The sequence below is a fragment of the Argentina anserina genome, chromosome 6, assembly GCF_933775445.1.
Source record: "Argentina anserina chromosome 6, drPotAnse1.1, whole genome shotgun sequence".
Classification (NCBI taxonomy): domain Eukaryota; kingdom Viridiplantae; phylum Streptophyta; class Magnoliopsida; order Rosales; family Rosaceae; genus Argentina; species Argentina anserina.
The window spans coordinates 10,238,338-10,259,079 of NC_065877.1; the positions used below are offsets into that span (position 1 = coordinate 10,238,338).

The window sequence follows — 20,742 nt, forward strand, 5'->3', positions numbered from 1 at the left end:
TTTCTAATAGTGATCTACTTATTTACAAGACAAGATGCTGAGAAGATAATGGTTAAGAAGTGACCAAAGATTTAGCATACCCCCATTTTAATGAAATCAACTAATGAGTTTTAGAGCGCTCCCAGAAAATAAATATTTGGCTACTGAATTACGTAGCGAAAGAGAAGATGTTGAATAAAAACAGAAAAATAGGATTCGACGGGGATAATTATCCAAACACCAATCAGTATAGAAGATGCATTGCCAGATAAGAAAAGTGAGGACGTGGTTTTGGTAAGAGTAGACCCACCACCAGAAAGTCAGCAAAGTCTGACGTTGATTTAACGGAAGGTCACAATATAGCTTCCGGACCAAGAAAATAAATGTCGCATAATTTTCAATAAAATTGTCCGCAAAGAACTTTCCATGCAACTTTGATTCTCAGTGTTTCATGTCACTTTCGTAGTGTATAGTTATGTTTTCACTCATAATTCTTAGGAATCCATGTATGGTACGTATATTCAAATTCATGCCATGTATTAGATTTCAACATGAACCAATTATTACAACATGAACTAATAGCACGACTCAATCTAGGGGCATGATGAGACAGCTATGTTACGGTGCGTGCGCCTTTGTGTAGTAATCGACAGAAAAGATCAGAGAGACCAACTATGGCCCCTGTGATTTTCCCATGGAACTGTGACTGAGCCAACCTTTTGGTATTGGTAAGACTGGAACCTAAACTTGGTATTAGAGCTGGTGGCCTGGTGCCTTTAGCTGTGGATGATTTAGCAGTACTGTTGGAGAAGAAGAAACAGATAGACCTGCGGGGAGCATGAATGATTGGGAAATGGAAAGTGAGGCTTAGATGAATGATTTTGGATAGCAGATAACAATTAATTTTATAAAAAAAACTCGTTATTTAATTTTTAGAATAAATAAGGACTAAAATTTATAAATAATAATTAAATGATGATAAGTTAACACATGTCATATAATATTTTACGTTTTTGCCTCTTTTTGACTTATAATGTATACTACCATTGATTGAGATATTATTAATTTGCTACTATCGACTATAAAACTAACTGTTACTGTAAACTTAAAAACTAACTGATAATGTTGACTAAAAAACTAACTGCTACTGTTAACAGGGAAACCACCTGTTATTGTCAACTTGGCAGACATTTGTTATCGGTTGGGAATGTACATGCTACTGTCGATTATAAATCTAACTGCTACTATTTACTAGGAAACTAACTACTATTATGATTTTTTGTGAGAAAAAATTAAAATTTTAAAATTTCTCAAAACATATGCAATATGGTACTTAAATGAAAGCTCATGACATGAGGAACAATTTTATATATTAGCTCACCTCCAAATTACCGGTGGTTTGGCCGGAAAACTTAAATTTGACAGAAAAAAAAAACTAAAAAAATGAGGAGAGAAATACTTGTTAGAGTCTCAATTGGTAATTTTCACGACAATAAAGGTATTTTGGACATTTTTTCATTAATAACTGGTTCACTTATTTTTTGGACTTCAGCTTATGTCCTAATTTGTATAAAAAATATAAAAAGTGAATTTTTAGTTAATTTAAATGTGATTTAGTACTACTATATAATTTTCTAATTATTTTATGCCTTTTGAATCGCATGCTCAATTTGTTTACTAATTTATAGTTTGTGTTAAAATCATTTTATTTTTATCAATTATCAATTTTTTTCAGTTATTCATCATGACACCTATTTACTATAGGGTTAAGATTGTATTCTAAGCTGCACGGAATCAGGTGAGAGTATGTAGAAGCGGTTTTTTAGAAAATTTTTAAAAACGTAGAAATAAAATAATATATACTTATAAATTTTTATATATAAAAAAACAAATAAATATCATATTATATACATATATATTACTTAAAATACCTAAATAATCATTGTTAATTTTGGTTTTAAAAACCCTAAATATATAAGTTGAAAAGTCAACAATTTAGTAATTCATTAGTATGGCCGCCACGTTAGTTTGGTCAACAAAACCCCTTCATGACCATAAGTCTTTCTAGCTATCATCATCTTCAACCTCTCTTCCTCTGTAATTCGGTTTTCCCAATCTCAAGTTCTCATATCTAGGAGGTAAGAAGATTTCCTTTCATTGTGATGAAGGGTCAAGGAGAGTTGGCAGCTAGTGGAAAGGGAGAGGAGAATTGAATCCTTGTTGAATCCTTGTTTTCCGCAAGTACCAATCTCGTCGGAAGACACACACACATGTTGTTAATTAGTAGGTTATTTCTTCAAATTCATATCAAGAACTAAAATCTCAAATCAAGAATCCAACCAAGAATCAATTGTCTTTGACTAACGCTTCCAACCTCAGCCACCAACACGCTTCCAACCTGGAAACGTCCGCTTCCACTACGCTCCCAACACCCACTTTTCCAGAAGCGCGTTTCTGATGCGATTCTAAGTGCTTCCGCTTCTTATTTTTAAGCGGGAATTGGACCTCCGGTGAAATTTCCGTGCATCTTATGTTGTGTTTAGGGTTTTGGTGTGGTGGTGTCTTTTGTTTATAACATATGTCATTTCTCAGGATTATTTTAACATCAGTCATTCTTAGTGTTAATATAACTAACTTCTTGTTTGCGTGCGAAGTGCGTTTTGTTTTTTAAGTGATTTTTTGCTATAATATAAGTAATATAAAACATAAAGTAATAGATTAAATGAAAAATACAAGTGTTTAGGAAACAAACTTCATTTAGTGCATACACATAATCGTTTCTTTCCTTCTATGCTAAGTTTGAGTTTATATATATAACTATCCAAACACATAATCGTCAAAAGCAACCCAATCCGCACGCACCGTGTAGAAGAAAAATCATATTGCCTACGCATCGTGAAGAAGTTTGAAGTCTTAAATCCCTTGTGCCACCAAGGTTCTGCACCGCAAGCAAAAGGAAAGAAAAGAATCACCTCCATGATGTCGTTACAGCAAACGAAGGCGGCTGCATATGTAATGCTTCAATGACCATATTCACTTTCTTTCCCGTCTCCGGCCTCAGCAAACAGAATGAGTAAAATAGTCCTCACACTATAGGATGTGAATAGTGAGTGTTGATGGTGAATAGTCAAACTCACTTTGCTTTATTAATAGAAATTGGAAAGATTGTCTCTAACATATATGGTGACGGTTTTAGTATATAGTGCTTAGTCTAGGGGTGTTAATTGAAAACCGAAAACTGAAAAAAAACCGAACCATAACCGAACCATAACCGAAAAAAACCGAAGAAAAACCGTACCAAACCGAAAGATTTGGTGTGGTTTTGGTTTGGGATGTTTGGAAACCGAAACCGAACCGAAAAACCGAATATATATATATTATAAAGAAATTATATTATTTATAGATATATTTAATATACATAATTAAATATGTTATCGATTGAGACCCAAACTTTATCAAAATTCGGTGAATTTTTTACCATATCTGTATTTATATATGCTGATCACATCCGACGGTCGAAATTTAATATTTTGAATTTTAAATATTGGAACCACAACATGTCTACTAATGTGGTATAACTTGTTTAGTGGTCTTTTTGCAAATGTATGCAGTTGTGAAGCAACTATATCTTATAAATAGAATTTTGCAAATCTGTCCGCATGATGCGTTACGTAAAGTGAAATATGGTTATGGTAAAAAAATCACATATTTTCGATAACGTTTGTGTCCCGATCGAGGCGGTCAACCCTTTTTACGCTTATTATCACCTATGGGTAGCCTTATCCCTGTAACGTAAATTTTTTTAAAATTTTACACTAGCTGCTACATCACATATATGTGAGAATGTGTACATGAAAAAATCCACCAAAACTAGTCAAGAAGGAGGGGGTAAGAACAAATTCACTTAATTAGATGAAATTAAGTTAATGTTGACCACATCGATCGAGACCCAAATATTATCAACATTAGATGAATTTTTTACCATATCCTTATTTAAATATGGTGATCACATCTGACGGTCAAAATTTAATATTTTGAATTTTAGACATTGGAACCACAACATGTCTACTAATGTATAACTTGTTTAGTGGTCTTTTTGCAAATGTATGCATTTGTGAAGCAATTATATATTATAAATAGAATTTTGCAAATATGTCCGCATGATGCATTATGTATTGTGAAATATGGTTATGGTAAAAAAATCACATCTTTTCGATAACGTTTGTGTCCCGATCGAGGCGGTCAACCCTTTTTACGCTTATTATCCCCTATGGGTAGCCTTATCCCTGGAACGTAAAATTTTTGAAAATTTTACACGAGCTGCTACATCACATATATGTGAGAGTGTGTGCATGAAAAAATCCACCAAAACTAGTCACGAAGGAGGGGGTAAGAACAAATTCACTTAATTAGATGAAATTAAGTTAATGTTGACCACATCGATCGAGACCCAAATATTATCAACATTAGATGAATTTTTTACCATATCCTTATTTAAATATGCTGATCACATCTGACGGTCAAAATTTAATATTTTGAATTATAGACATTGGAACCACACCATGTCTACTAATGTGGTATAACTTGTTTAGTGGTTTTTTTGCAAATGTATTTTACGCTTATTATCCCTGGAACGTAAAATTTTTGAAAATTTTACACGAGCTGCTACATCACATATATGTGAGAGTGTGTGCATGAAAAAATCCACCAAAACTAGTCAAGAAGGAGGGGGTAAGAACAAATTCACTTAATTAGATGAAATTAAGTTAATGTGACCACATCGATCGAGACCCAAATATTATCAACATTAGATGAATTTTTTACCATATCCTTATTTAAATATGCTGATCACATATGATGGTCAAAATTTAATATTTTGAATTTTAGACATTGGAACCACAACATGCCTACTAATGTGGTATAAGTTGTTTAGTGGCTTTTTGCAATTGTATGCATTTGTGAAGCAACTATATCTTGTAAATAGAATTTTGCAAATATGTCCGCATGTTCTTTTTATTTCGTTAAGAATCAAGTAGATAGACAAGGAAAGAAACTCCGATTTTTTTTACAAAATAACCGAAAGAAAAACCGATATAAACCAGAGAAAAACCAAACCAGACCAAACCGAACACAATTGGTTTTTGAAAAAAAAAAGTGAAAAACCAAACCGAACCAAACCGAATAAATAGAACGGTTTGGTGTTCGGTATCACCTATAAACCGAACAATTCACACCGATTAACACCCATACCTTAGTCAAACGATTTTCTTGAGATTAAGCATGAAGAAGTATCAAATGATTCTAGAATATATTAAGTTATATGTGAATCCTTTAGATTTTTGTCCATTGTAAATCTGTAATTGCTTATATTTTTATGTTCACCATTTTAAAAATCTTATAAGTTGATTACTTAAGATTTTTGAATTATCAGATTTCATAATAAGATGATCTATTTTCTGTATCTTAATTGTTTAAGATTTGGTGTTTTTTTACTCTTGTCAAGGTTTTAATCTAATCTCTTTATTATGTATTCCCTTCTCCTTCCAAACCCTTAAAAAAACATGTAACTTTCTCTAGAAAAAGATTAAAAAAACCAGCACACAAAAGAAAAAAATTTAAGGTAGGCGCGAAGCAGACGCCTACTTTCGTTCGCTAGTTTTAGTTGTAGTTTTGCAAGAAACGGAAACCTGTGGGTTTTGCATTACAAAGCCGCGGAACAACCAAAACCATGGGCAGTTTGAGTTTTCCTTCTTCTCCACTCCCCAAAACCTCCACCACTAAAACCGACTGCTCCTCTCTCTCTCTCTCTGTATATTTACCGCTTCTGTGCTTGGTCCTTGTCTCACATTCCTGTGCACACCAGACCCCCCCTCTCTTTCAACTTACGCCTCTCATTGCTTGTCTACTCGTTCTGCCTAACTTCCACAAAAGCTGAAAAAACATAATCATTTCTTGCGTCGAGGACGTCCTGATGTTACCTCAAGTTTCTAGCTTTTGAGCTTTTTTGCTTTACTGGGTTTCCTTCCAAAATTCATTTCATTTTTTGGGTTTGGTTTTACTAGCTGCATTAGTTCTTCTAAAAAATTAGTTTAGTTTGTGCAGAGATTAGACCATGACATTGGGTTTTTAGGTTACTTTCAGTTTCTTAAGTTTTGGTTCTCAAGTGTTTGTGAAGTACTTTGTTTTGGAATTTTCTTGTCTTTCGTTTTGAGTTGGAATGGAAGGCAGTGGTCTAGGGAGTAGTTTGTTTCCAGAATTGAGGCCTGGAATGTTAGGCCTAGAAATGCCTTTGCACCAAACACAAAACCCTCAAAATCCTCAGAACCCACACCACCAGATGCACCAACCAACCCAAATGGTCTATTCTCACCATGAAGCTGATCACAATCACCACCCACAAGCTGATCCATCTGTCAAACATGGGTACTCATATGCCGCAAAGGCGAAACCAATCATTCTGAGTGATGAAGATGAACCTGGGTTTGGCGCTGACGACAGTACTGGAGATAACAGGAGGAAAATCTCACCATGGCAGAGAATGAAGTGGACTGACACCATGGTCAGGCTTCTAATCATGGCTGTGTTTTACATTGGGGATGAGGGTGGCTCTGAAGGCCCTGATCCAACAGGGAAGAAGAAGAATGGAGGAGGAGGATTACTGCAGAAGAAAGGGAAATGGAAATCGGTGTCGAGGGCTATGATGGAGAAGGGCTTCTATGTGTCTCCACAGCAATGTGAGGACAAGTTCAATGACTTGAACAAGAGGTACAAGAGGGTGAATGATATACTTGGCAAGGGAACTGCCTGCAAGGTCGTGGAAAATCAAGGGTTGTTGGAGAAAATGGAGTTGTCGTCGAAAAAGAAGGAGGAAGTGAAGAAGCTGCTGAATTCTAAGCATTTGTTCTTCAGGGAAATGTGTGCTTATCATAACAGTTGCGGCCACGGCACTGTTGGTGCTGCTGGAACTAGCAATGCGCATAATCCATCCCTGGAAATGGTGACAGACCCATCGGAGGTTCCATTGCAGCAGAGGTGCTTTCATGTATCGGAAAATGCTCATGTGGTTGCCAATTCGGGCAGGACAGAGACTGAGGGGTCGAAAATGTTAAAAGCAGAGAGCGGTGATGAGGATGAGGACTACGAGGATGATGAGTCAGAGGACGACGATGAGGAGGAGGGGGTTGTGGAAGGCGGCCCGAGGGGGGGTCAAATTGGGCATGGACATGAAGATGGGGACGAGAATGATCATGAAAGGGCCAAGAGGCCAAGAAAAGGAAGCTGCTTCTCAGGGTCCTCGATGAGAATGTTGATGCAGCAATTGACTGATGAAGTAACCAGTGTGATCCAAGATGTGTCCAAGAGTCCATGGGAGAAGAAGCAGTGGATGAAAGCAAAAATGATACAATTGGAGGAGCAACAAGTGAGCTACCAATACCAATCATTCGAGCTCGAAAAGCAAAGGCTTAAATGGGTGAAGTATAGTAGCAAAAAGGAAAGGGACATGGAAAGAGCTAAGCTGGAGAATGAGGGAAGAAGGCTTGAGAACGAGAGAATGATATTGGTTGTTCGACAGAAGGAGCTAGAATTGCTTGATATCCATCACCAACAACAGCAACAAAATTCTTCAAACAAGAGAAGCGACCCTTCATCCCTCACTGGATAATGTGTATATAAAGTTGCCTAGATCAGATAGAGATGAGAATGAATGCTTCGACATTTTTTTTATTTATTCAATTTTATTATGCATGTATCTCTGCATCTTTCAAAGTAAAAGCAAAGAAATAAGTTGTAGTAGAGAGTAGTGTTGGCCACTTGGCCAATATAAGAACAAACAACGGTTGCCCGCCCGCCCGCTCTAGTATTCTAGATCCAGTTGTTTGCCTGCTCCTACACTACTAGTATACTACAACCACATGATTTATAACAAGATGGATGTTAGACGTGAATTTTGTGTACATCTTTCTTTTTGTTGACAAAAACAAAATCAGAACCTACAACAAAATCAGATCGCCGGGGAAACCACAAGAGGGAGACAATGAAACCAAACAGAAGGGCAAGGTGCGGCGTAGTTCGTTTCTCTGTGTATATGCTGAAGAAGGATTGAAATTGCTGTGCCAAGTATCTGATGTCCCTGATGAGAACACTGATTCACCATGGCACTGCAGTTTTGTTAAACAAGCAGCCCATTTTTCCATTAGTAATATAGAGCCCTCAATCAGAATATGCTGGTATTGTTATAGCAGAGCTGTGTGAAGTCCCTGAGAGCAGTTGCTTCTCCTACAAGGACTGGTTATTTATGTGACCCTATAGACATAGAACCACTCCTTAATTTTGTGTAGACCTTCCAAGTCATCACGTGAAAGGGAGTTGCGTTTAATCCATTCTTGCATGGTTTGTACTTTAATCCATTCCAGCTTACTAGTCTGAAGTCTTAGGGTTCATGAATTATGGTCAACAAACAGTACGGGCTGCAAGGTACATCGGTCAAGGTTTCATGATTACTTTATCTCACGCAAATCGTTTACCCGTAAGCAGTATATCATCAGGGTGCGCACCCACAGACCACATGAGCTATTCATGTGATCAGCTTAACTAAACGAGGTAAGATAATTTGTGTCTATCATTACCAGTTGTGTTTTGTCTACAAACTAGAACTAGGGCGTCGTTAAGTTAATGTCACTGAAAATTAGTTTCTGAACAATGCCCCTTACATCAAGTCTCAACTTGCTCCCTGAACTTTCGACAAAATCAAACACGCAATGTTTTACCAAGAAAAAATCTCAAGCTGGAATCTAACGGAAACAAAATTTGTGAACAAATTAAGATCACAAAAGGCATAATCTTTATTGGAGACTTGACTGGCTATGATATGTAAACACAAAATGGGGTCATGGACAACATAGACCTTTAGATCAATGACTATAGTTGCCTCAAGTGTGCAACCCTTCATAGACTGATAGAAGTGAAATCAACATGCAAGTCCCCAAAACCCGCAGATGTAAACCTTGCAAGTAACAAGGGATCAGTTCACTCCCCCCAAAAGTTACAAAAAGAAGAGATTATAGGGTAAGAAGGCTTCTAATCTTCGAGCTCAATAATCTTGACAACAGAGGCATCCCCGATTTTCTGGCAAATAACTACTCGGTCATGCGACTTTATAACTCCTGATGCCTTACCATGATCAAGAGCAACCTTTAGAACTGACTCGTTTGTTGAACTGGTAGTCTCCGCCTGGAGAAAATAGTATTCATGGAACAACAAATTAGAAACCAAATAGGAAGATACAACCCGAGAAGAGAGCAAAGAAGTGACATAAAACCAAGCAGAAATACTGTTATTTCTATAATAGACAAACAACAATTTCTCAAGGTAACATTCCAGCTATAGGGGTTACTGTGGGTTGCTCGGATAGTCAAACCCATCATATGCACAAAACTGAAAATACTTGGTCTCCAGCCAATTGCAAAGGGAATGTATGATCAAGCAATCAAGGCTGTATTACTTAAGGCTGGGCAATCACAGAACTGGATACTATTGAGCTAAGAACCCTAGAGTGCCTAATACCAAACTGCAAATAGATGGCTCCAGAAGATCCAATTACCACAAATTACAAAACAGCGCTCTATGTTGACGCACAGTGATGAAGCTAGGTGGGTGGAATCGAGCAAGGTTCCTATTTACTATAAAACAATATTCTAATCTATGTGAGTAATGTGACACATCAAACAATAAAGCCAGAGACTAATAGCAAGAGTTGACCATCAAAAGTAGTCAAAGATGGTTGAAACATACATACATATATACTATATATATAATTTGAAAACTAGTTAAGACTTAAAAAGCAGAAACCAAACATTTGCATTCAAACCCACCAAAAGAGAAAATTGTGAAGAAGTATCAAGTCAATGCGAAAAATACTTACAGGGTGTCGAGGATCAGCAAGCATAGGGTACAGACCCCTAACTATGAGTGATTGCCTTGCCTGCATTACAAAAGGGAACAAGGTTATAATGGATATCTCAAGTAAAGCAGTGCAAACTTCTCAAAATAAGTTTCAACATTCAACAGAAAATTAACAGTCAAAGGCATCGGATTTTGCACATGTCTGAGAACACTGGAACTTATGCATGCTACAGATGAAGTCCAATTTATTTCATCACAACTATGCTTCTAGATATAAAAAGTTTGCTACCCATATATGGAAGAGTTTATGCATGTCAAAAATAACAAAAATACACCTGAACATTAACATCAACGTTAAAATCTGCATGAGACTTGGAATTTTCATGAGCTTCCTGCAGCAACTGGCATTATTATATATATATATATATATGCTAAAATAGAAGACAAATCATCTCTTGGAAAAATCGAAATGTATTCTTGTCAAACTTTGCTATCAACATGCAAATGAGTACATTTTAAATAAGTAATTTAAAGTGCAGTGTTTTTCCCAGCTTTAGTTGAGCTAGATGTCATAGTCAAGAGATACCTCAAAGGCTCCAGTAAAGCTCCATTTCAGTTGATTTGTCTTGAGCCGAGGGATGACGACTGAAAGAACTGGCATTGTGGGTCGGTACTTAGCAATCAACCTGCACATGACAGAAATATTTAGAGTACTTGTGAACATTAACAAATAAATAGAAGCATAACTCAATTCTCATATAGAAGCCGAAGAAACCTATCTTTCATGACAAGAAAAAAGAAAGTGACAACAAACCCAAGAGGTACCATAATGATGGAAGTTAGGATTCGTCAGAAACATTTCCTGCTTAAGGGTATTTGAGTACTTCTGTTTGCTAGGTCCTTTTTCAGATTATCACATTCTTTTAAGGAGGACTTGACGAATAAAAGAAAATTGATAAGTTTTTTTTGCTTCTCTCCAGGTGTGTGCTGCCACCTGACCAACACACTTGGAAGTAATGCCTAGAACCCTACTGGTGTAGCTTCTACATTTTTCCTGTCCACTTCTTTTCTCATCTTTTAATATTAATACTGTTTAACAACCCAAACTTTTACAGCATTTAAGAACCCTAAATTCCCCAAACAAGATGTTTATATAATGTACTCATACTTGTGCTGCTACAAACATGACTCATACTTTCAACTAAACAAGATAATTAGTCAACATACCTTGCTGCCCTTCCTGAAGAAGTAAAGCAAATAATAACCGATGCCTTCACCTTTATGGCTGCCCGAACCTACACAATTCAAACATTGGCTATTCAAACTACCAAACTAACATATGGGGGAAAGCAAGGAAGAGTCATCAGAAGAAAAACATTAAAGGAGCAGAGCTTATTAAGTAAGTACCGCAGAGGATGCAATAGATTCCAAGTGTGTCATTGGCTCTCCAACATACTTGACAGTCCTCTTAAAATATAAGTCCTGATTGAAGACCTTCTCTGCCTGCATAAAATAAGAGTTGTTTTCATACTCAATCTAGAGTACCTAAGACCATGCTTCTTATGACAGATCCTTTCACAGCTATTATCCAATCTTAACTGATAATCTGTCATACAGAGAGTTACCAAATCAAAGCCAAGAAAAAGAAATGATTAAATAAATGATATACAAACCTCAGAGCATATTTTACCAATTGTAGAGATGGTATCAACAGGGTACAACCCACGCAGAGTCTCAGCACCTAAAAGAATTGCATCACTTCCTGCAACCACAAAATATTTGGTCAAGCAAACAAATTGACAAAGTATTCCTGTCAATGGAATAATTGTGCAAGGAGTCACAAAGAAAAAGTTACAGAAAAAAAAAGGCACTATCAACAACTATCATAAAGTGATAAAAAAAAAGATATCATAAAACATTTAAAGATCATTAAATGGGCCTCAAACAAGACTCCCCAAGCAAAGATGGAGTCGAATAGTGACTAACCGTCTAAAACAGCATTGGCAACATCAGTTGCTTCTGCACGAGTTGGCCTCAAGTTGTCGGTCATACTGTCTACAACACGAGTAACAACTGCTGGCTTTCCAGCCATATTACACTTGTAAAGGGCTTCTTTTTGAAACAAAAACACCTGCAGAGGACAGAGGAATTTAGTAACTTATTAGATGTACTATATAACAAAAGAATTAATACCTTCAAGTGAGGGAAACGTACCTTCTCAGGAGGCAAGTCAATGCCCAAATTTCCACGAGATAGGATAATACCATCAGCTTCTTGCAGAATCTCATCAAAATGGGTTAAGCCCTATTGTAAAGAAGAAATTTCATATAAATACATAGGTATTATACAGAGCAGAAAGTAAACTGAAAGTAGATGAATCTTCACCTCCACATTTTCAATCTTGGCAAAAATTTGTGTCTGACTGAGGTCACCCAACTTAGAAAGGAACTCACGGGCCTACATTGAAGTGTGAATAAGCCAAGTTAAACAATATATTTTAGAGCTAAAAGTATAAAAGGTATCAAGTGAAAATTAATACACGGTTTGGAACTAGGAAAGACTCACTTGGCGAACATCTTCCGCATGTCGGGTATATGACAGCGAGAGGAAATCAATTTTGTTTTGAAGTCCCCAACTACTGATAACCTGGAGGAGCAGTGAATTCAAACAGTCAGAAAATAAGCCAAGATAGCAAGTCATAATAACAATTAGAGCCTTAATCATGCTCAATGACTTAAAATTTCCCAAGTAAAAATTAGTTGACCTGCTTATCTTTATCAGAGAGCGTAGGCAAGTCAATATGAACTTCAGAGATATGCAGAGTGAACAAAGAACCAGCCAATGTTGCAGAATTCTTTACTACACAAACGACATCTTCTCCTTTCACTTCAGAAACCTGATCAATTCAAAAGCTATAAGCTATGCATTTAACCTATCAGTTTATGCAAATGCTTGTGTGGAAAAGTTGTCTTCATTTATAGTGATAGATAACGTGAAAGCTTGTACTGATATCTTTTCATCTCAAGGGTAAAATTGAGCCAGAGGCGAAGAACAGGAAAACAAGAAACAATTTGTAGTCCTTAAATAACTCTAGTTAAAAATAATTAAACGACAACAATAGGACAAAACAATTATTTACAAACAAATAAACTTGTGAGGAGAATAGGAATTATATGACCATTATGTTATATAACATATAATTTAAAAAAATTACATACTGTTATATGACCTAACTGGGTTGGTTTCAAGAAGAATAGGAATTTTTCAGTTTTGGGTGGCACGATTTATGGAAGGAAGACTTTAACGAGTGTAATCTCTGATTTCAATTTTGTTTTACCTCCAACCATGCAGAAGTAGTTTCACTTCCAGTGAATAGATACTGACCGATGAAAACAGTATCTCCCTTCTTCACAACCTGCATAACCATTTGAAGATTGACTTTTAAGTAGATCTAATCTTGGCTAGGACAAACAAAACTAATACTTGCAGCATACTACTGAAGTAAGAGGTAAACACAATCCTATATATCGTAATGAGAAGATTACTACTGAAAGACATTGAAGCACTGCAGACAGTAAAAACACAAAGTTCAAGCTCAGAAGATAATTGCACAACAACAGCTTACAGCGCATCTGGAAAACTTATACATAAACAGATCACAAACATGCTCATATTTAGCCGAGCCCATCTAGAAAAATTAACAGCAAAACTAAAGAATAGATGCAGTCACACCTTTGACAGTCCATCGAAATTGATGGGCAGAAGCTCCGAAGATGGTTCTTGTCCCTGATCAGGGGTCAGGATAACCAAACCATCTCCCTTAAGCTCAATGATCCTCTCACCTCTGTTGACAACCTGCAACTCTGGACCCACAGTGTCCAACATAACCTGTAACGGAATAGCCAAAATTACATGACAATCAGTTTCCCACCTTCCATGTGTTCAACTCACTAAGAAAATGAACACAAAGATTCTCGAAGCAACACCAGGGGCAATCGAAAACAACAGACAGAAAACAAAAACATGCATAAATTCAAAGACTTGAACCACCCGGAAATCAAATCCATACCGCGCAGAGCTTCTTAGTGCTCTTAACAGCCACCTTGAGATTGTCCAAAGTATCCTGGTGATGATCCGGGTCACCCCACGAGAAATCGAATCGGGCCACTGCAATCCACACACACTCAATCCATCAAAATATATTCAATCGCTCATTCAAATATCCGTACCAAACCAAGACAGAGCAACCGAAAATAGCATACCAGACATTCCAGCTTTAAGGCAAGCCGAGATGACCTCAATAGATCGCGATTTCGGCCCCAGCGTCCCCACAATCTTCGTCATTGCAGGAAAATAGCTCTGCAAAACAACAATCAAATCGAATCGGTTCTAGCTACAGATCGACCTGAATTCAAAAATTCTCAAATCAAATAAACATTAGGGATGGAAGAATCCTCACCGCCTTGGAGGGCTCGAGAATCGAAGCCATCCTAATCGGCTCCTCGAGAAGAAGATGATTGGAATGCATTTTCGATCGCTACTGAATCACAGAGCAAGCTGAGACTGATACAGAGAGGGGGGGGGTTGCTTGGAGAAGAAGAAGAAGAAATAGAGAGGAGCGTATAAAATTGACCTCTCAGGCAGAATATGCTCTAGTTTATTTTCTGACCTTCCTCCTAAAAAACTCTCATACTTTCCACGTGGCGGCATCTGGGCCAATTAGGTTTTTGCTTTGGGCGAGAAGGTGGTGGTTTTCGGGGGGGGGGGGGAGCGTAAGACGCACGCGAATATGCGCGCGCGTGGGGGAGTGGGCTGGTTTTTGGGTTTAGGCAAAAGGGGGAAATGAGGCACGTGGTTTGATGCGGGTGGGTTGTATTAGAGTGTGGTTTGGTGCGGCTACAGTGGCCACCTACTACAACGCTGTCTCGTAGTTGCGGCGGGGGCACAAGAGAAGAAGCTGGCTTAAACAAAAGAGAAGCGTCAGTGGTTTTGTGAAAAGTCGTCGATCAATTTCTATGGGCTGTCGTTTTGGAATGGGAGTACGGTCCTCGAAAGCCAACTTCCACCGTTGAAACTGGAAAATGCGGAGAGTTGTTTTTTTGGTAAAAATCACACTTGGCATCGATGTGCATGTGTGTGGTTTGATCTTACCCCGCAAGAGATTCTTCATGGAGTCACTCTCAAGGAGATGCACATTATACTTTTGCTCATTTATCTTTGTACATTGAAATAAACATGGTTATGTTATCGCATATCATGGTAATTGGGATACAAAACTCTTTTTACGTATGTTCAAAGTTTTTACTTTTATTGAGCCATATTAGAGCGAGCTCCTATTTACTCTGAGTACCTTAGAATTTTGGATGGCGGCGGCGGCATCATCCCTCTTGGGTGTCAGTTGTCAACTTCAAGTCTAAGGGTCGGGGTTTGTGACTCCGGTGGTCATGCGGCACTGCAAAGGCGATGTTTGGTGGTAGCTTATGCAATTGGATCTCTAACTTGGTGGTGGTCGGCGATCAGGGCGGTGAAGTTATTCTTTCATATCTTGGCACGATTAGCTGAGATCAGTTCTCTCCTTCCACGACTTCTTTTGGTAGCGGCGGCAACACTCTTTGTAGCGAGAAGACCAGCCCGGTGTGGGTGATGGGGTGGTCTGGTCGACCAATGGAGACAACGATGTTGGGGTTGCACTATGCAGTCAGATTTTGGTGGGCTTGAGCCAAGTTGTTTAAGCTTGGGTTTGGATGGGCCTTCTGTTTGGGCTAGTAGGGAGGGTGTTTTGTCACCCTCATTTATCACTTAGCTCTTTTGGAAGAGGAGGTTGAATATGCTAAGAACACCCCTAATGGGTGTGTGAATTCTGCTAGATCGGTTTCCCTGGCTCTTGAAAAAATTAGCAGTGCTAACAGGTTTTCAGGAGCGGTGTCAACAGTTCTGCTATGGTTGTTTGTGTCTATACCCAGAGATTCATCATAGGAGTGTTCATAGATTTAGTTGCTAGGTTTTTTTTTGTTTTTTTTTTTGCACATTTCAATTATGTCGTGGTTTGAGAGGGCGGAATGTGTTTATTCTATATCAACTTTACCCGGTTCTAATATATGACTTTCATCGATTCTAAAAAAATAAAACTTATTACTTTAAAAAAAAATTAGTTCTCGTGCAATGAGGAGACATTTTTATATGTTATCGTAGTACCACGTGGTAATGTCTAGTGGTTTTTTTATATTTCCACACTTGGATTTATTACACAAAAAATATAATTTAACATATTTTTATTATTTGTGAAAATGATCTTCATGAGTATTAATGATTTTGAACTAGGGTTTAGAGTTTAGTGTGTAGATTTTAGGGTTTTAGAAGATAGGGTGTAGGGTTTTAGAAAGAAACCCAACATAATATTTAATAAAATAACTTAAATATTATATTTATTATTATATATTTCATGTCAAATTGTGATTGTAATAGTAAACTACTAGACATTGTCACGTCTGTAGCACTGAAAAATTTCTCGTACAATAAGACATTTTGTAGGTAAGAAAAACAAATTTATAAATAAAAACATCCTAGAACAACTCGTCTGAAATATATTAAACGCGCTGAACGGCGGTACTACTGCAAGTGCTACTTCAGAAGAACATGAAAAAATGATGAATGAATTACCTAAGTTAGGAAGATGGAATATTCAAATGGACATGTTAGATGCTCCGTAAGCACATCACCAGCAGATGGGGTTGAGTAAGCATTGGTATGTAACCTGAAAATAGTACAAGAATGAAATAGTTTTCTCATTATAATTCAACATGAATAATTCAAAATCTCACGGTATAGTGAAGTATCTTACATCAAAATTATTTTTTAAGTGGTTGGATGAATGGCCTATATATTTGACTCAATGAAGCGTATAAAATGATTTCTTTTCTCATCTGATATTTGTAGTTTTAGCATGTTGCCTCTTTTGTTCTATACGTCATCACGCATTGATCAAAGTTCAATTAACCCCTCAACCTTCTTAAAGGCTATGAATGAATCAAAGTTTCCATTTTAAAGATGTCTAAGTTCTTTCTCAAGGGAATGAATATTCATATACCCTCACAAGTCACAGCTAGAGTCACGATATTGCATACTCAAGGATGTAAGTATACGAAGCACATTAATTAAATGTTAATTTTACCATGATTAAATCAATATTAGCACGAGGCACCAAGGCTAAGATCCGAATTCAGCACAATGTATTGAACCCAGTTAAGGAGGGGCATACTCACCGATGACTTTCGAGTTTAGACCGGTTAGAGTTCTGGTTTTTATTCTGTTAGGGAATGCAGAAGGATGAACTGAAGAATGGAAATCGAAATAACTCACAACCACAAACGAAAATAAAATGAAAGAGAATACCGGGATTTAACGTGGTTCGGCAAAGTGCCTACGTCCACGGGTAGTAACAATAAAGAACCTCCACTATACGAAGAAAGGTTACACCGAGAGAAACACTACTACAAGACTCACACTTGAAGGGATACACTCTCACACACTTTATTTTGCTACACACACAGAACTCTCTACTTGAAGTTTTCTCTCTATCTCTAACTCTTGATCACACACAAGATGATCTCTCCCTTATTGTTCTTCTATGTTTATTGCACCACTTCTCATGCCTTTATATAGGCAAACATCTTTGTGCAATTCATACATTTGCATGTAACATGCATGGAAGCAAAGTCAATCTTCTTCCCTGATTCATGCTCAATGTTGGCATGCTCATCAATGCAATCTTATTTCTTTGTCAAACAAATCAACCACCTACCACCATAAGGTTGTAGATTTGTTTCTTACCTTCAACAAAGGTTGCTCCAAGTTTCAACAAAATCAACTCCATCAATTAATGAGTCACCAAAGCAATAGATGTGCTTGATTTACTCATGTGAACATCACATAGTTTTCACACCTCCATTAGGGAGGGATTGACCCTATCAATATCCCCCTCCCGACTTAGATGGAGGGATGCGCCATTCCAGACGCGCTTCTGCAGAACTCGAACTTCTCCTTCGGTAGAGACTTCGTCATCATATCTGAACTGTTATTGTCTGTATGAATTTTCTTCAGCAGCATTTCCTTATCTTCCAGCACATCACGTATCCAGTGATACCTCACATCAATGTGTTTTGACCTCGAGTGAAAACTCGAATTCTTGCTCAAGTGAATCGCACTTTGACTGTCACAATGCAAGACAAACTCTTGTTGTGTATGACCAAATTCCTGTAGGAATCTCTTTAACCACAAAATATCTTTGCACGCTTCCGTAGCTGCAATATACTCTGCTTCTGTAGTTGACAAAGAAACACATTTTTGTAGCTTTGATTGCCACGAGACAGCTCCCCCTGAAAACGTGATTAGGTATCCGGATATAAGCTTTCTCGTGTCAATATCCCCGGCCATATCTGCATATGTGTAGCTAACTAGTTCAGACTTGCCACTTCCAAAGCATAGACTCATCTTTGAAGTTCCTCGCAAGTATCTCAGAATCCACTTGACAGCATTCCAGTGCTCCTTGCCTGGATTAGATAAGAATCTGCTAACAACACCAACTGCATGTGTTATGTCTGGTCTAGTACAAACCATCGCGTACATCAAGCTCCCTACTGCTGAGGCATATAACACTGTTGCCATTTCTTCCTCCTCCTTCTAACTCGTAGGATTTTGCTTTGAGCTGAGCTTCATGTGACTAGCAAGTGGAGTAGCAGCTAGTTTTGCTTTCTCCATGTGGAAACGCTCTAGTACCTTGTCAATGTACTTTTCTTGTGATAACCACAATTTCTTATTCCCACGATCACGGGCAATCTCCATGCCTAAAATCTGCTTGGCTGGTCCCAAATCTTTCATATCAAAGGACTTTGATAAATTTGTCTTTAGCTGTTGAATCATAGGAGTATCTTTGCCAACAATTAACATATCATCTACATAAAGTAGTAAGATGATAAAATTACCTCCAGCGGGTTGTTGAATATAAACACACAGATTTGCTGACGTTCTTTTGCACCCATGACTCACCATGAAAGAGTCAAACTTCTTATACCATTGTCTTGGTGCTTGCTTCAATCCGTACAGGCTTTTCTTCAACTTGCAAACCATATGCTCCTTTCCATTGACTTCGAAACCTTATGGTTGCTCCATATATATTTCTTCATCTAAATCACCATGAAGAAATGCAGTTTTGTCAGTTTCTCATTCTCATCTCGCTTTAACTTGAACAGCCACTTGTTCTTGAGTGCTTTTCGGCCTTTAGGAAGCTTCATCAACTCATATGTGCCGTTCTTTAGTAAAGACTCCATCTCAGACTCCATGGCTAGCCTCCATTTGTCGTGGTCTTGATGAATCTTTGCTTTCCTGTAACTTTCAGGATCTCCGTCACTGGTCAAAAGGATGTAATTTGCATAAGGATCATCTCCATCATTAGTCACCAAAATATATTGAGATGATGGATACTTGGTGGATGGAATTTGCCTCCTGGTTCTTCTACGAACAACTACTTGATTATTCACATGCTGCTCCCCCTGATCAAACTCCCTTTCATCTTCAACTTCAACATCTCCCGTGTCAGGTACATTTTCAAATCTATCACTTTGCAGCCCAATGTTGTATTCCTGCTGCAATGGTGAATCATAAATGCGACTATCACTTGTTGCATTTGGTAGTACCTCTTTGTCGAAATCTGCAATAGATTGGTCTTCATGGAACACCATATCTCTGCTTCTTATGAATTTCTTCGTCTTTGGATTCCACAACCGGTAGCCAAATTCTTCTTCACCATAGCCTACAAATATGCATGGTGTCTCCTTGTCATCCAGCTTTTTCTTATGCTCCTTGGATACAAGTGCGAATGCTTTACATCCAAATACTCTTAAATGTGAGTAGGATGCATCTTTCCCGGTCCAGACTTCATTTGGAGTCTTAAATTCTAAAGATACACATGGTGCTCTGTTGATTAGGTAGCACGCAGTCTTCACAGCTTCTCCCCAAAATTCTTTTGATAATTTTGCCATCTTCAACATGCATCTGACTTTCTCCATAATGGTACGATTCATCCGCTCTGCTACGCCATTATGTTGAGGGGTTCCAGGAACTGTCTTCTCATGTCTGATGTCATGCTTTGCACAATAATCTCTAAATTCATGCGCTATGTACTCTCCGCCATTATCACTACGAAGACACTTCAATTTTCTTACAGTCTCCCTTTCCACTATAGTGTGGAAAATTGTAAATGTCTGGAACACCTGATCTTTGGATTTCAACAAATAAACCCAAACCTTTCGTTAAACATCATCGATATAAGTAACAAAATACTTATGCATCCTTAATGATTATTCTTCCATCGAGCCACACACATCTGAATGTACAAGATCTAGAATATTTTCTTTCCTAGTGAAAGTCTTTGAAAAACTAATTTTCTTATGCTTACCAAATAAAACAATAATCACAACAGTCTAGTGAGTTACCTTTGGCAACAGGAATTAACGACTTCTTTGCTAACAACTGCAATCCGTTCTCACTCATGTGGCCAAGACGTCTATGCCACAAACTTGGAGAAGATTCCTCCACTGCATTCAACTCACTCTTGCATATCTTTCCATAGGTCTTATAGAGTGTGCAACACATTTTTCCTTTGGCAACTACAAGAGATCCCTTGGTAAGCTTCCACTTTCCATCACCCCCATGATGATGAAAGCCTTGTCGATCAAGTACACCAGTTGACATAAGATTGAGATGTAGACCAGGAATATGTCTTACATCTTTCAACAATAACTGACAGCCCACATCTGTCTGCAAGCAAATATCTCCAATCCCAGCAATATTGGAGTAGCTGTC

The 20,742-nt window shown here is 37.7% G+C and overlaps 2 protein-coding genes across 2 annotated transcripts; one reads left to right on the plus strand and one right to left on the minus strand.

Annotated features, from left to right (window-relative positions):
• Positions 1 to 5,868: 5,868 nt before the first annotated feature.
• On the plus strand, positions 5,869 to 7,773 carry LOC126797737 (uncharacterized). The gene has a single exon (XM_050524445.1). It carries the CDS (start codon positions 6,197 to 6,199, stop codon positions 7,640 to 7,642), a length of 1,446 nt encoding a protein of 481 aa, XP_050380402.1. The 5' UTR covers positions 5,869 to 6,196; the 3' UTR covers positions 7,643 to 7,773.
• A 1,031-nt stretch (positions 7,774 to 8,804) lies between these two features.
• LOC126797727 (pyruvate kinase 1, cytosolic) lies at positions 8,805 to 14,506 on the minus strand. The gene is made up of 16 exons (XM_050524431.1): positions 14,342 to 14,506; positions 14,145 to 14,241; positions 13,952 to 14,049; positions 13,615 to 13,770; positions 13,220 to 13,297; positions 12,647 to 12,778; positions 12,448 to 12,528; positions 12,268 to 12,339; positions 12,097 to 12,186; positions 11,869 to 12,013; positions 11,556 to 11,644; positions 11,290 to 11,385; positions 11,110 to 11,177; positions 10,469 to 10,568; positions 9,902 to 9,961; positions 8,805 to 9,210 (listed from the first exon to the last, which is right to left on the minus strand). Exons 1-16 carry the CDS (start codon positions 14,408 to 14,410, stop codon positions 9,058 to 9,060), a joined length of 1,584 nt encoding a protein of 527 aa, XP_050380388.1. The 5' UTR covers positions 14,411 to 14,506; the 3' UTR covers positions 8,805 to 9,057.
• Positions 14,507 to 20,742: the final 6,236 nt, after the last annotated feature.